At 42.5% G+C, this 16,630-nt stretch overlaps 1 protein-coding gene across 9 annotated transcripts in view; it reads left to right on the top strand.

Annotated features, from left to right (window-relative positions):
- mef2d (myocyte enhancer factor 2d) overlaps positions 1-16,630 on the top strand; it is a 103,762-nt gene that overhangs the window by 47,846 nt on the left and 39,286 nt on the right. For 6 of the 9 annotated variants that reach the window (XR_011686584.1, XM_071468214.1, XM_071468213.1 and 3 more), the window contains exon 4: positions 13,844-13,981. Coding sequence is in view for 8 of the 9 variants with exons in the window: in XM_071468214.1 (XP_071324315.1) it covers positions 13,844-13,981 (138 nt within the window). In the remaining variant the exon portion in view is untranslated. Of the gene's footprint in view, positions 1-13,571; positions 13,707-13,843; positions 13,982-16,630 lie in introns of all 9 variants that reach the window. The other 3 variants (XM_071468212.1, XM_071468216.1, XM_071468217.1) reach the window with 1 other exon arrangement.

Genomic DNA, 16,630 nt, shown 5'->3' with positions numbered 1-16,630 from the left:
TGTGCTAATGTCTTTGGTCCTGGACGATTTGAAGTTGAGCCTTAAGAATTCAGTAAATGAGGTCATCCATAGGAGCAGTTTGACATTTTCACCTCATTTGCTTCATTTATTCACTTTGTTGCAGAAAGTTATATTAGATATATTAGAGATTTATATTAGATTTATATTAGTTCATCTATGAATGCTAATTTGGGAGGTGGAGCCAGGAGTTAATTAGCTTAGCTTAGCATAAAGACTGGAAACAAGATCTGGCTTTGTCCAAAGTTTTCAGCCCACCAGCACATATGAGGTTCACTAAGTCACAAATTATATCTCCTTTGTTGTTGTTACCTTTGGACAGAGCCATGCTAGCCCTTTCCCCCTGTTTGTAATGTCTATGCTAAGCTAAGCTAACCATTTACTGACTATAGCTTCACATTGAACACCACCTTGGATCCACCTCCCATCAGACATGAGTGTGGTATCGATCTTCTCGTCTAACTCTCAGCAAGAAAGTGAACACATTTTTGTCCTAAAAGTTTGAACTGAGGAAGAAATAACTGCAAATGAGCTGCACCAGGGACCCTGTAAGTCGGTCAAAGGGAAATGAAAGGTTGCAGCGCATTGTATTTTAAAAATCTTTTTCAAGACTATTTTTTATTTATGTATGTACATAAATAAATTCTTTTTTTTTTTTTTTCTTGGTGAGGCAAAATGTTGAGGCTGATGTATAACCCACTTCATTCCCGTTAAGTCCAGTCCAGTCCAGTGCATTCCAGTCCCATGCAGTTCACTCTAGTCCAGTCTGCTTCAGTCCAGTTTGGAGTTGTAGAGTCCAGTTTATCACAGTGTTGTTTATGGCTGTACTCTGGCTTCGTGCCTGCTCGCTTACAGGGAGGGCAGAGGTAGGGACAGCTGGGCCTCACCCATCCTCCCCTCCTCCCTTCCTCACCCCTCTGGCATTCGCCCTGTTATTACCCAGAGACCTCCACAACAACAACAACAACAACAACGACAACAAGCCAAAGCACGACGCCTAGAACTGATTGGAAACCACCTCGGCACAAAATGGCCACCAGAGAGGAAGAGCATGTTGAGCAGCTGAAACATAATGTTAGTTCATTTGCATATTAACTGGAGGAGAGGTCAGCGGCGAGGTTAGAAGAAGAGTTGTGAGGGCAATCATTTAATTCCGTTTTTGTGTTTTTGTAATAAGAATACATTTTACTTCTGTCTTTCCTCCCTGTGGGAAAAAGCTTCACTGGAGCTTGTCAGGCGAACACGGAGCACATTCACATGCCTTGCTGACCCTTTTATACATAATGGCCCTCTCATGAATTGAACACGAGATGGTTAGGTATGACTCAGCGAGCCGTGTACACTGAAGTACAACACTTCGGCTTCATATGGAGCGGTGACTTAAAGCTGGATCTCACCCGGATTTGAGTATTTTTCTCAGTTGATTTTACGCATCTGGAGTTGATGATCAGTCAACTACAAACACTGTCAACACTGTCAGTGGTGAAGAATCATCTGTACTCCCTTCAGTCTGGGGAAACTTTGTCCAGTTAGCCTCATTATTTTGGAATACTTTCATTATTTTCACATCAGATGCCAGGACCAGAGCGCCCAAAGAAATATCACACAATGGCAATAATCTAAAATCAGAGCAGAGGAAAACTAATGGTTGCATTGGGAGTGAAACACCAGGACTGCTTCAATCAGCTCCTGCACGATCCCTCACTAAAGAAAAGTGAGAATATTCCAACACAATTAAAGATCAATTTCAACCTTTTTCTCTCCACCAGTATTTGATGCATACTTTCTAAGAACAAACCAATACCTACTTGTGTCCCAGAAGTGGTGAACTTTGACTACAAAGGATGAGTTCTGTTTCCCGCTTTCAGGCTGTTTTATCAGATCTGTTATTGGAAGAAGCCCAGAGGCTTCACAGATTGTTTGATTCATCTCATGAACCCCTGGGAGGCTCCTCTGACCTCGAACTGCCGCTTTAAGGCATCGTTCTTTTCTGAACGTCGACTGAAGCTATTCATGAACATCTACAGTAAATCACTTGCTAGCTAGTGCTCTTTGTGTTTCACAGGCAGCTGGTAGCCATTTTCCCAGAAGAAACTCCAATTTCAGATTGGTCAAACCCAAACGTTGATGCTGGTACAGCTTTTATTTATTTTTTTTACAGGTTTCATTCACACATGAAGCAAGAACAGGTCAAAATCTGTTCAAACATGACAGTGGTGCAGCCACGACTTTGTTGTTTATTTGTCTTGTGTGAAAACTGTGTCTCAAGCCAAGCCACTGTTTTTTTTGTTTTTTTTTTTTTATCCCTTATCGAGACCATTAGTGTCTGATAAACCCACTCAGTTCAGTGTATGGGGTTTGGGTATTGCTGATTATTATTTAGTTGAAAAGGGACATGAGGTCATCGGGGCCGGAGCACAATGCATCTATTGAGATTCCACACAAGTCCAATAATTGCTCAAATCTCAGTGAAAGTGTTGGTGAAGCAGTTTTGGATTTGAGTGGGCTGAAGGTAAGACAGAGGTAACAGAGCTTGGTGCCATGTTTTTCACCTCCACCTCTCTGCCTGTCACTGCCTGTCTTCCTTTCACCCTTCTCTTGCTGTCTCCTCCTTCCTAATCTCCTGATTCACTCTGTCATGACGATTTTTCCCTTCTCTCCGATCCTTCTCTTTCCGTCTGTCCCAGAGTGTCAGCAGTAAACCCTTTCTGTAGGCTGTATCTCCAGCTGCAGATGGCTCTTAAGTGTATGTGTGTGTGTCATGGCAGGGCGTTGGGCTGCTCCAGGCCACATCAGCTCAAGCTCCACTGGCCCTGTTTGTGTGCATACATGTGTTTGTGTTTTCAAGTGTGTCACTCTGTCTCCTTCTCTCTCTTAATGTGTGCTCATTTGTGTGTGTGTGTGTGTGTGTGTGTGTGTGTGTGTGTGTGTGTGTGTGTGTGTGTGTGTGTGGATGTATATGTGTGTGTGCATACGTAAGTCCACCTCTCTCTCTCTCTTTGCACGCTCTGTAGTGGCCCACGAGAACGCCTCATACAATATTCAGGCCTGGTGAGCCTCTTGGTTGTGTGTGTGTGTGTGTGTGTGTGTGTGTGTGTGTGTGTGTGTGTCCTACATGGGAACTTCTCTTAGACCGGCCTCTATATTGCCCCACACCCCCCCCACACCACCTCACCGTTCTCTCTGTTGGCTGGGAGGCATCAAGTAACTTTCCCCAGAGTTTGTCCTCAGTTGTCCCCTTCGCCAGATGTGCTGCAGGACACACCTCCTTGTTAAGCGGGTGTTAGCGTCATCTGCCGCAACCATTTTCCATTAATCCTTATTATTTTGCATCTGCAGTGGCATTTGAATCATTAAGACTGGACAAAGTCCTTAAAAGCTACATTTGAAAATACCCAACACATGCTCACAAAATAATATTTAAAACTGCAGAAACACTGGCTCATAACATTGAAAATCACATGTTAAATACACGTAGGTAAATATAGACATTAAATAATGTTGTGGGGTAAAATGTGTAACATTGAGCTTTGATATGGTGGAGAAAAAGTTGAAAATCCTGTACCACAAAACTCTATCTAAAGGATCAGAATGGTGGTTTTCTTACTATCAACAAAATCCAATGAAAAGACCAAACAACATGTTAGTACATGTACAATTCTTTGTAAATTCCCCCTCTGGGTCTGTGGCTCTCAGCTGCTACAGTTTCAGTTCAAAAAAAAAAAAAAAAAAGAAAGAAAGGTAATTTCCTTAAACAGCTGCTCACTGTAGTGTTTTATCAAACAATCAGGAAGAAAGAGTGCATTTGATAGGGACTATTTTCAGCGGCGGATTAATCCACATTTGGAGCTCTAGTATTTGGGGCAGCAGGACAGTGTGTGTGGGATTGATTGTGTGTGTGTGTGTGTGTGTGTGTGTGTGTGTGTGTGTGTGTGTGTGTGTGTGTGTTCATGGTGATGGCTCACTGATGTTTTTTAATAGTTGTCTATGGCTCAGGGGTCTGTGATACACACACAATACCTTCAGTGTTGGGACGTATTGACAATAAGAAAAGTACAGAATATGACTGGACTTCTGCTTGAATAGAGGATCTATTGTAGAGCATGTGCTTAACTGTCTCCTTTAGGGAACAGACTGAGGAACTTATTCACTGACATTTGTTTTGTTTGTTTTTTTTCAGTGCTCTTTGTGTTTCAGTGAAGCAGCCTGATTCTCTCACTGTGTTAGCTTCCTCTGTCTGCCCCTCCATCTTTTGTTTGGGTCACACTGAAGCATGTTGTGCACTGAAAGGCCACGAGTGGTCACGTGTAACAGAGACACCTGACATCCAGCACCATGTTTGGGCTTTCAGGGGAATTCAGAGTCAAACTGCCAGTGTGACAGCACGGAGTGAATTATACCATCATTATTGAAATCGTAAGATTATCTGCGCTTGCACATGGTGTCACATCTCTGGTCGAGTGCAGAGCTGAGATGTACGCACAGAGAGAGGGAGAGAGGGAGGGAGGGAGGAGGGGAGGGGGGGAGGAGGGTAATTGGATAGTCACAAAATGTGCCCATTTGCGGCTCTGCCTCCGTGAGTCTCTCCAAGCAAGTGCTTTTGAGTATAAATTATGAAGTGTGGATATAGTCACGCAGGGATACACGCACACACATGCACGTACATACACACTCGTGTGTATGTCACCCTGCATGTACTGTACATGCACGCAGGAATGTCCCTGTGTGCTTAGAAGCACTTAAGTTCAAAGCGTGGTGTGTGTGTGTTCGGACTTGTACGGCTATCTTTGTGAGGACCGCTTTGAGTTTATACATAGGAGTGAGAACATTTTGGGAAAGCAAGGACATTTTGGCTGTCCCTCACTTAGCAACACACACACACACACATACACACACACACACACACACACACACACACACACACACACACACACACACACTGTCAAAGAGCTGTTTGGAAGTTAAGACTTTGTTTCAGGTCCGGGTTTGGACTAGGTTTAGGTTGGGGTGAGATATTTAGTCGTGATGGTTAAAGTTAACGTAAGGAGCAAGGACAGGCATTATGTCAATGAGTGTGCAAGTGTGTCTGTGTGTGTGTGTGTATGCGTCTGTATGTGTGTGTGTGTGTATGTTACATGGAGTCAGTATTCATCACACAGTTAGACATTCCTTCACTCCAGTGAAAGGCTGAGAGGCAGTACATATGCACACACAGCCTCTCTTTGAGATGCACGTGCTGCTGGAAAGTGTGTGTGTGTGTGTGTGTGTGTGTGTGTGTGTGTGTGTGTGGGCAGCCTGCCTCTCCTGCCAGAATGTGTTAATCCGCTTGACTGCAGATTCCAATCAGGGCAAAGGAAGGAAGAAGAGAGCAAGAGACGGAGGGAGCACAAGCGAGTGAAATGCTAAAAGAGCGGTGAAGAATAACCGAGGAGGGAAAGCAAGATGGACAGAGAATGGGGTTGCCCTTTTTTCTTTAAGCGGCTCAAGGAAGGCAGATCTCACTGGCAAGCCTCTCTGCAGGGGCTTAAGGACCTCAGGCACCGCCCTGATCCTCCTGGGTCGCAGCCACGGGAGCCTCATGTATCACAAAATACCACTTGACAGGATTCACCCTTTAAATAACTGATTCCGTTGGCCGTCACAATAACCTCAGCCCTTCAAACTAAAACTATACAACCTCAAAACAATTAAAGGGTGGATTTGGGAAATTCATCCCTCTCCAGACTTTTACCCATCTGTCCCCTGAACCCCCAGGTGAGAGGTGATGCATCTGTTTGCCTGCAGATACTCCTGCTCAGGTAATCCTGCTTTACTGTCCGAACTCTCCTGGCTTCCTTCTAAGACCTGTCATATCCCGAGGTCGTAATCTGGACTAGACGAGGTCAAGGGGAGGCCTGTTCTTCCATCGACATGATTGGTCCGCCTCGGTCAGCTGACCACTCTCAACGAGACTAGTTAGGCTTATTCAAACAGCCTCGGGTCATTGAGGACACACTTCAGTTACATTTCACACAATTTAGGATGACATCAAAGGAGGATTTATTTTATCATTAGACACACATCAAACTTGTTTGGTTTGGTTTTTTTTATTATTTTTTGGGGCTTTTTGTGCCTTTATTATAGAACAGGACAGGAAAGGGGGTAGAAAGAGGGGGAATGACATGCAGGAAAGAGTCGGGCCGGGCGGGAGTCGAACCGGTGACTGCCTGCTAAGAGCGTCTTGCGCTCACGTGGTACGCTTTTGGTGGCCAGTAAAAGATTTCTTAGATGTGTTGTGCTGTGGGACATCAGGAAAATGTAGACGTAGTATTTCACACAGTGAACAAAACAATATAAAACAAAGAAAATAAAAGACAAGACAAATGATCATAAGTACACACCAGGCCGAAATAACCCCACCCAACGCCACCGACCTCGGCTCTGATGAAGCCAAAGGAAGCGAGACTCACACAAAAGGATGATGTTCAGTGTCGTGATTTGTTCTTATTTCTGGTCTTAGCTACATTAACACATTTTCTTTCTATGGCAAAGTACAAAGTTAAGTTTTGTCTTTGCCTGTGAGTGAGATTCATGCTTCTCTGCAGGTGATTTTATTTCTCGTTACGTCAGTATCGGATGTTTCTGTGGTTGGTTGTGATTGTGCCACAGATTCTGAGTGACGTGACAAGAACAGAAATCTTGACCATTGTCGCAAAATGATTAATAATCCTACACTGAAAAGGGACAAGACTCCATTAAAAACATATTAAGCACTGGAAGTCCTTCACTGATGAATTAGTTACTCACCCAGACTCATTCATATTGTAGAGATACTGAATGATTGAATGAACAACGCCCCTCCCACCCCCAAAGAAAGCAAATAAAAACAGAGCATTTTGGAAACTAAAATCACCTCCCAATCTCACCCTGTTTAGAGCTGGGGGGGATTGTGATGGAAATCTGTCTGAATATTTAATAAAACTATACAAGTGCACAAAAACAGACAGTTTCTAAAAGTTTGCATGATAATAATCCGTCTTTATAACCTGTGTTGAGTAGAAATACTTTTCTTAATCTTACAGTAAAGGCAGATTTGGAAAACAAAGATGACTTGATATGATGGAATATTTTTTTTAAATTAAAGATAAATCTGCTTTTGTCTCATTTTTTTTTATCTTTATCTATTAAAATCATCAACATAAAACAAAGAATGCTTTTGATTTATGTTCACTACATTTCCATTGTCACCGAAATGAATTCATCACTGATTCTGTACCAAAAATTGTGTTTGTCTAGTTTTAATGAAAGAATGGACAGTTCCCTGATACTGTTCAGATAAAGGGGATGTAAAGGACATTTCACCACAGTGAGTCTGTGTTTACTGAGCAGCAGATCAGCCGGTTTCCTCTGAGCTCGGTGGGTTAGTGACACGAGAAACAACAACTGCTGATCTATAATACAACATCTGAGGAGCCTGGCAGCCGGTGCTCTGCTGAGGCTGTGGACATCCTGTCCCGTATTACTGACTGGAGGGGGCTCTGTGTGTGTGTGTGTGTGTGTGTGTGTGTGTGTGTGTCTGTTTGTGTCTCTTCGTATGGCTCTCTGTGTGATGTTTCAGTGAGACGTGACGTTACATTTGTGCTTTATGTTGACCAGAACTGGACAGCAGGGACTCTGCTGCCTCAGTCCTCCAGAGTCCATATAAAGTTCACAGTCATTATCCAGAAGACACAAAAACACACGCACACACACTCAGTTGAACTTGTACATGGATTTAGACTCATGTGCAAACACACAATGAAATACAAAGTGCACACAGGTACAGGAACAGCAGAATAAAATTAAACCTGTAATAAATAACAAGACTACCTGAGAACCTGGTATCCGGCTGTGCCTCGTCGCAGGATACTTCCATTCAGCCTTGTGTCAGCTGGTTTCAGCTCTTTATCTTGCCTCTCTCCCTCTCTCTGTGCTCACATATACAGAGTTTTAATAGCGCTGAATTCCCAGTGAAGCTGTTTTCATTTACACGTTTTTCTGTTTCTGTTGTCAGACAACAGAACAAGTCAGAAATAGTCACTGAAACGTGGCCCATTAAGACTACAGCTTAACTTCCAAGCTGCTGCGCTGCTGCTAATAAAATCTGATTTTATAACCTGACAAATCACCAAACACACGAGTTAAAGACAAAGACTTTGCTGTGATTTCAGCTGTATTTACTTGTAATATGATCCCTCAGAGAGAAAATGCTTTTTAAAAACAGTCAGTAAAGGAATCTGAAAAGTCTGTTAATCTAGAAACAGAGGCGCTACGTTGTCAACACTGCTTGTTCGCGCCAATTCAATTTGAAACAGCAAAGGGAGAAATTCCAAAGACAGCAATGGATTCATGTACACAGTTTTAGTCCCAAATATACACAGATCTGAACACACACAGCAGACGAGGACATAGACACTCACAGACGCACACACTCAAACACAAGGACAAACAGAACCAGACAGAAGAGAAGGAATGAGAAAAGTAAGGCAGTGGGGCTGGGTAAGTTTGAAAGTTTTTGATACTAATGCTTCTGTACTGAAGCCAACGTTCTCAAATGTCAAATGCTGTGTAAACATAAGCAGGCATACAAGGACTTTGTCTCAATAAAATAGTCTGAAAATGACAAAAAATTTAGATTGAAGTCAGGAATTATCTGATCCAAGTACCTTCAGTACCAGACAGCATTCAATACTCAAACCAAAAAGTGTAGAAAAGGTTTGATAACCAACCAAAGAAGAGAGTATGGGATGGGGATGAAGGGATGAACAGCAGGAGCAGGGAAGAGAGAGAAAGAAGGAGAGAAATTATGATGGGAAAGCTCCGGGAACAGGTCAAGAGAGAGAACAGGGCAAAAGAGGACAGAGAGAGAGAGAGAGAGAGAGAGAGAGTGGTGGGAAAAAGATAAAAAAGGTGAGAGGAGGAGGAGGATGAGAGGAAATGGGCGATCAGGGAGAGTCACATATGGAGACATTACAAGAAAAAGGGAGTGATGTTGAGGGCAAAAAACACAGAAGGACGAGTGTAAGACTGCATTTTTATGTGAGGGAGCGAGCACTGCATTAAAGGTGGTGGGCAGAGAGATGGGAGATCGAGGGAGACAAAAGGAGAGAGGGAGGGAGGGAGAGAAAGAGGAGAGCAGCAGCAGTGTTTCATGGAGAGCTGGAAACAGAGGGCGGGCGGACAGGCGGGTGGGCGAGCGAACGAGCCAGAGGGGAAGCAAAGGAGGGAGGTGGGGAGGGGGGGGTGGGGCTTATCAGCAGCCGCAGCCAGTCAGAGGCTAGCATGGTGCTCTGCAGGGTGAATCTTACCCTGGCAACACAATAGAGTGAGAGAGAGAGAGAGGGAGAGAGTTGAAGAGAGAGAGAGAGAGCGAGAGCGAGAGAGAGAGAGAGAGACGGTGGACAGGTGAACAGATGGCTGACTGACTGAGAGACAAGCTGATCAGTGGACTACAGAGGGTGTGTGTGTGTGTGTGTGTGTGTGTGTGTGAGGGAGAAAGGGAGAGAGAGCATGTGTAAGTGCTGTAATGTTACACAAAATGTTCACTGTGTGAGAGGGCAAGCAGAGAAATAGAGAGAGAGAGAGAGAGAGACATAGACAGAGAGAGAGAGAGAGGCCTGTGGTGTCCAAAAGAATATGAAGTGTTTGTAAAATAAAAACAGCTTAAGGAACTATAGTGTATTAATAGTAACACCTGTTTCCTTTTAGCACCAGTTTTAGTTTTAGTCCTTGGAGGGACATCATCATAAAGAGAGGGCAAGTGAGGACGGTGTTGAATTATGAGGACATTTTGTGTGGTCCTCACCTCCTCATAAGGCTGATGAGAGTCAGCCCAGTGTCCCCAATAATAAAGTCCATGTTGGACGATGTTGCACCTCAGTATCAATATACCAATATCGTTGTTCTGGTCTGGTGCTAGCGTTGAGGTAAAGACATGATTTTGAGATTAATTGATAATTCTGATTTATTTTAAACTTGTGACTTACTTGTATCAATTTTTGCGATATTTCCTCTTAATATAAAAACAAAACCAAGATCTGAGAACATGGAAACACCACTAAAACAAAGATAGAGGGTCAAAAATACAGGTGATGAGACATTTTGTTAAAAGAGAAAACAAAATTGAACAGTTTCTTTTGTAATGATGACATATGGGGCCAAATCTTTTCTTTTTAGGCCTGTGTGCATCATGTGACCTGCAATACCGACTGTGCCCACAGTGCCAAAATAAGCTCGCCCAGTGCTGTTGTTGGGGGCTTGCAGTTTACAGGTTAACTTCCTGTGTCGACTTTGATGTGCTGTCCATGCTGTAGTTTCCCTCTGCAGTGAAAAAAAGATGTGCTCACTTCCAGTTTTACCTCCAAAACAAAAGGTTGAGCAAACTGTCAGTTACCTGCCTGATCGTCTGACCGCTGGTGTTTCTTCCTATGTGAGACTTTGCGTTGTGATAACGCCACATTCCCAGATCCCAGTTATTTCTCTGTGCAATATGATGTCATCCTAATGATGGCCGAGGTCTAGGTTAAGATTGGAGTCAGGGTAAGGCATGAGTGTAGTTAGAAATTTGTCACAAGTATACTAATAGAAATGTGCGTGTGCAGTGTGTGCTAGTCCATGTGAACGATGCACCAACATTGCTCCAGTGTCATTACAGTTTTGTTTGCAGGCTCTTTATCTGTCTGTGTCCTGACAGTCGGGGGCAGGAGGTGCACGCCTCCATCACGTCCTCCACGCAGCCCTCTGTCACATGCCGTCATTGTCATGTTGATAGATGTGTTTTATTTTATTTTTCCTGTGGTTCCTTTGTTCCCTCAATTTTTAGGTCACAACACACACACACACACACAGACACACACACACCGACTGGAACTGTGTTTTCTATGAACTGCGGACAACAAAGTGTGGGGTGGCATCTCCTGCGCGTTAAATTTGCATTAAGCTGCAGATCAGAGCGCTGACTTGTTCTGGTGAGACTGAACAGCTGAATCAGGCAACTGTCTCCATGTTGGAACAAATCTGTCTAATAACCCATTTCTGTGGATAGATAAAACGTCGTTTTGACACGGCGATGATAATAATGGCTTTGAGTTTTAATGAGATTCATATCAAAGGGTGCTATTGTTATTAAAACTGAACGTGTCTGTACCCTGACATCCAAATGGCATCATTACCCTCTTGTCCTCACCTGTTTTGAGGATTTAAGGCTAATTCATCCAAAATTAAAGAATCTCTGTCTCTGCCTCCTCGGGGTTTAGGCGGGAGCTCTTGCAGGTATGAGTTTCTGCTGGCTCCACTTCCGAGACTGAATTGCAGGCAGTTGAATCATCCTCACTTAGCAGTGATTGTGCACAGTGGGAGTCATTGAACATGTGCTTATGTTTTAATCAGACCACCACTACTCTGCAGTCACACTTGACACAGCAGGTGGTTGTTAATTAAAGAAAATATAGGGTGTGTGAAATATTGACTGTGATCTGATATGAGTACTTTGCTACTAATGGATAATCAGTGAAATGATACACTGTGAAAATCTTCTTTGATTTAATTTTTGTGTCCTTAAATGACCAAACCAGAGTTTTTGTTAGCTTTAACTATAAGTCTGCATTTCTTTTTTACTCAGCACTATTTAGTTTTAGATTTTTTAATGTATTTTTCCCACTGTTTTAGACATTCATTGGTGTCCATCCATTTTCAAATAGTATGAAAATCAATTAGCAGACTCTAGAAAGAGTCCCAGTGGACATCAAGTTAAAAGTACACTAATTAATATTCTCAATAAGTGGTCACTTTAAGGGACAAACTCACAGAGGATTATTACCATTTTTGCAGCTCCAGCTTTAGCAGCGTGTTAGCAACTTTTAGCTCACTGTTTTCTGGAAATTTTATGTCTTGTTCAGTCTCACTGCTTTTATCAACCTTGCTTCCTTTAGCATTAGGCAGCCGTTTAAGCTTTCTAAACCCATTGAACCCTGCCAGACTTTAGGCAGAGACAGTTTGAGACTAGAAAACAAGAAAGTGGAACATGGAGCACCAAATGAGCCACAAACTTTTTCTCTGGATCTGGTGGAGACCAAATCTGAGCTAAAAGGAGACTAAACATAAGCCTTTTTTGTCTTAACAACTCCATAGGATCATAATGTATCAATGTTATATTGTATTTACACGTGGCCAAAATAATTACTACTGCCTAGGAGTCTGTAGAGATGAGATTAGTGGTGGTGGACAAGAATAGGAAAAATGCATTTAAATTTCTAAAAACAACAAAATAGTTTGCAAAATGGTGAGCTGTGTACATGATCTGTAGTAAATGGACTATAATCACTTTTATGGCTCTTTGTATTCTCAGAACTAAAATCTGCCAGTGTAGGATGATTGCAAACATAAAGTTTCAAAGCGTTGAAGTTTGTCGGAGATAGGATGTAATAGTCTTTTAATACAAAGGCAGATTTCAGGACTCAGTTACCGATGGGAATGACTGGATATGATGGAGATTTATTTTGCAGTGTACTACAGTTTATTTCCTTTTGCTGATAGATTTCAAGGCGAGGGATTTTTTTCTTTTTGCACCGTTCAGGGTTAAAGCTTGTATTTGGACCACAGAGAGCTCTCCAGCTTCAGTCTAAGATCCATTTTGCTGTGAGGATCTGTCTGCTTGCCTGTGTGGTCAGGGGCCCAACAGGCAAAGCTACTTAACAGTAAATCTTGTTTAGCAGAATCCTCTCAAAATAAGAGCCTCTATCTCTATCGCTCTCCGACTGCTCCTTGGTCTCCTCTTTCTCTTCTCGCCCTTTCCAAACTGTGCTAACACTGACACATCCTGACTGCCGTTAGCCGCGGCACTAAAACCACCACTTGCTTCCTAACTCACCCTTTTACCCTTTTGCTTCGCTCAACCACTTTCCTCAGTGCAAAGCTTCACACCAATTACTAACACTGTTGATTAGCCGATGTGTGCAGAGGTGTGATGCCTTGGTGTGTTTTCTGACATGTAGCTCAGGTTTATACATAGTTTCTCGCTCTGTAAAAGTGACACAGGCGGCTGCAGCAGATCCTTTGCACTTGGTGAAGATGGGGGTGCTTGTTTTCTCAGTCCACCTTCTTTGATTTTACAGCTTTCTCCATTTGGGATTGGAGACTGTAGTTTCTTCACCCTTTTAATCCACGACCCCCCAAGAGCACCTGCTGGATGAGCGAGTGCAGTTTCAATGCTAATAGCTTGTTTCCCTGTGGGCGGCTGATGTTACAAACGTTGCCCTCACAATTCGATCGAGAAATATCAGAGATTGGTAGTGTGTTTTCTGGAACACTCTTCTTCTGCTCCTTAAAGATGTGTGTCACCAGGGTCAAACTCTTCCATCTGACTTTCACCACTTGGTCGAACAGTGTAGGTGGAATCAAGTTGGTCATTTGTGTTTGAGAAACAGAAAATGCTCTAGTCTGTCTTAGAAATTAAAGTGGTGATCCAATAATGTGCATGAAAAATGAAATGTAAATGTGCCTCCTCCTTCTCCTCTACCCCTCTCTAACCGCTTCAGACGTTGCGAAAGAAAGGCTTTAACGGCTGCAACAGCCCCGAGCCCGACGGCGACGACTCCATCGACCAAAGCCCGCTAAATGACGACAAGTACCGCAAGACTGAGGACCTGGACAGCCTCTTCAAACGCTACGGCGTGAGTACCGTCACACTTTTGTCACCTTATCTAACCTACCCTTTCTCTTCTTCTTCTCTATCTACCTCTCTCTCTCTCTCTCTCTCTCTCTCTCTCTCTGTCTGCCCTCTTCTTCTTCTTTTGTTTGGGGAACGAAGGCTCTGAACAAGAAAGAGCACCGGGACTCTGAGAGCCCAGACCCCGAGGAGCCCTTCTCCCTCACCCCCCGCACTGAGGAGAAATACAAAAAAATTGACGAGGAGTTTGATAAAATGATGCAGAACTATAGGCTGTCAGTGAGTACCCCTCCCCCCCTCTGTGTAACACTGCCCCCCCTCCTCGTGTTGGTACGCTGCTGCTGCCGCTGACCAGACAAACTGGAGGTTTTCCGGCTGCGGGTGGCGACCTGACTACTCACAGAGCACTCGCCTTCACTCTTCTCACCCCTTCACCTCCTCCACTTCACCTCTTACCAACAGCACCTCCCCCCACCCACCAAATCACTACCCACAATCTCCTCTGATGGTGTGTGTCTGAGCAGCAAAGGTTGGGCAGAGTGGCCGAGCTGACTGACTAAAGGGCAAACTAACAATTGTTTTCATTATTCGTTAATCTGCCAATTAATATTATACTTCATTATTCAACAGTTTTGTTTATTAAATGTAAAAAAAAAAACTACTTAATGCACAATTTGAAACTGCAAACTTAAAAACAAATGATGGAAACGCGTGAATTTCAAATGTCAAAAGAATTAATACGATCGCATGTTGGGTGGAGTTTTTTGTAAAGATTCTTCAACAAAGCAGTATTTCACAGTATTGAAATGGAAACACTTTTTTAGTGTTCAAGTTGTGGCGCCTGCCATGTCAGGCCCCAGGGAGCCAAATGAGAGGCAGACTGCTGGAAATCTGTTGTTACGTTTAATTGGAACAATATCGCGAGAGGAGAAAACCAGCTTTGTTCACATAACATCACTCAAAGGAAAAAAAACACCGTGTTAAAAAACAATAGTGCCATCTTCAAAAGTCAAAAACCCAAAGATATTCAGTTTACAATGATATCAAACAGGAAAAAAAAAGCAGCAAATTATCAAATTAATTTATAAATTTTATATCATTTGATTAATTAACAAACAAACACAAAGCCCTTGTTCAAAAAAAAAATTAATCTATTATAAAGGTTATTATAAAACTTATTTCTACAAAAAATCCTGTGATGCAGTTTGTTTTATTATTATTTTGAAATATTTGCTGTGGAAACTGTGCAACACAAACCTCCTGCAGTGGCAGATTTCATATTGTTTTGATAATAAAAACAGACTTCTTGTACTCCGTTAAAGTAAAAAAAAAACAGAAATATGAAGAAGATGTGAATTCTTTTGCAGACATCTAAATTTGTGTGAGTAAGAAGTCATTTAAAAAAAGTAGTGTAAGACCAAACAGGGCATGTTGCACTGTGATTATTCATGTGAAGTTACAGTCATCACAGTGAAGAGCACCCTCAGGAGTATTACAGCTTTAATACGCTTGTTTCTGATGCCTCTGCAAGTTCAGTAATGTACAAGAATAAACAACAGACGGAGAGGAGTGCTAACTAGGTCCCTAGTTTTAACAAAAGTTGGCATAGCAACTGATATTGCTAAGGGAAATCTTGCTTTATGGTAATAATCAACACATTTGGAGCATGCCTCAGAGCAGTCGGGTTGGTTGGCTGGAAGTACCAATTGTGAAATACTTAGCAAGACTGAAGATACAAGTGTGCAACTGAAGATGAGCCGTGTGCAGCAGGGCTGAGTCTGTTCCTGACATTATACAGGTAACACAGGGAGAGTCAGGGTGCAGCTGCTAAACGGTCGTCATTTACACTCTAACTGAGGTCAGTGTAGTTCCAGAGCCGTCCTGCTCCTCTGACTGGATGTGCTCCTGACATTATCCAGGTTCTGCCTCCTGACTGGCACTCTGCCAAACCCTTTTTACCGCTCCGCTCCTGTGCCAATTTCTTCGTGATTCATTTTTTTTCCCTCTGTGCTCAATAATGCCATTAATGTCACTTTAATGAGTAGCACTCAATTTACAGCTCCTCTTCCAGTCTGCCAGCTCCTCCAATTGGTCACCTGGGGCTGGGGCGGTCACGTTGAGGCGCTGCAGGGGAGTTAAGACGGCGGATATCCCTAATATCTTTAGCGAGGAAAAGTCTGCTTTTTTGTTCTCTTCTCTTCATTTCATTCTGTCACTTCATCGTACACAATCAGAAAATAAAACCAAACCTGCTTCACCTATGGGACACAAACACTAAGTACTTTCACAAACTGCTGCAACTATAAAGAGGTGCAATATAAACATGTGATATATGTTGTTGTAATATTCAAGCACAACAGGTGTCAGTCCATACTATAACATGTATGTTTATATTGTGGACATATGTTACATAAATATATATCCATCCTAAAAGCCTGTCAGTATATATTGATACCATATACAGTGGAGTCCAAAAGTAAAAATTAATGATATAGATATTTTTAATATATGTACACATACAGATGTTATAAATGCATATCTTCATATAACCAGAGGATGTATATATGTGATAATAATATAAGTGACATATATGGCAGCATCAGTCTTGATATAGGGACATATAGGTGATACATACATCACATTTTTGTATGGGTAATGTCCAATAGATTGGATGGAACTATCCTTGACAGTAGATAATAAATAATTGATATTCAATTCAGTTCAGTTTAATTCAGTACAACTTTATTTATTCCTCTAAGAGCAATCGTATGCAGCAGCTCGCCACCCAGATCATCAGATACAGAGGAGACAGGAAAGACGTTCAGACACTGTTAATCACAAAACTAGAGTCAAAGACTCTAAGCATAAAACTACATGAGGAATTGGTGATGAATATATTAATATTAATGGATTAATAAATGATGCATA

The sequence above is a fragment of the Trachinotus anak genome, unplaced genomic scaffold (genome assembly GCF_046630095.1).
Source record: "Trachinotus anak isolate AG129_WGS33_773 ecotype Australia unplaced genomic scaffold, CSIRO_AGI_Tana_v1 ptg000032l, whole genome shotgun sequence".
NCBI classification, from domain to species: Eukaryota; Metazoa; Chordata; class Actinopteri; order Carangiformes; family Carangidae; genus Trachinotus; species Trachinotus anak.
This window is presented reverse-complemented; position numbering and strand designations above follow the sequence as displayed.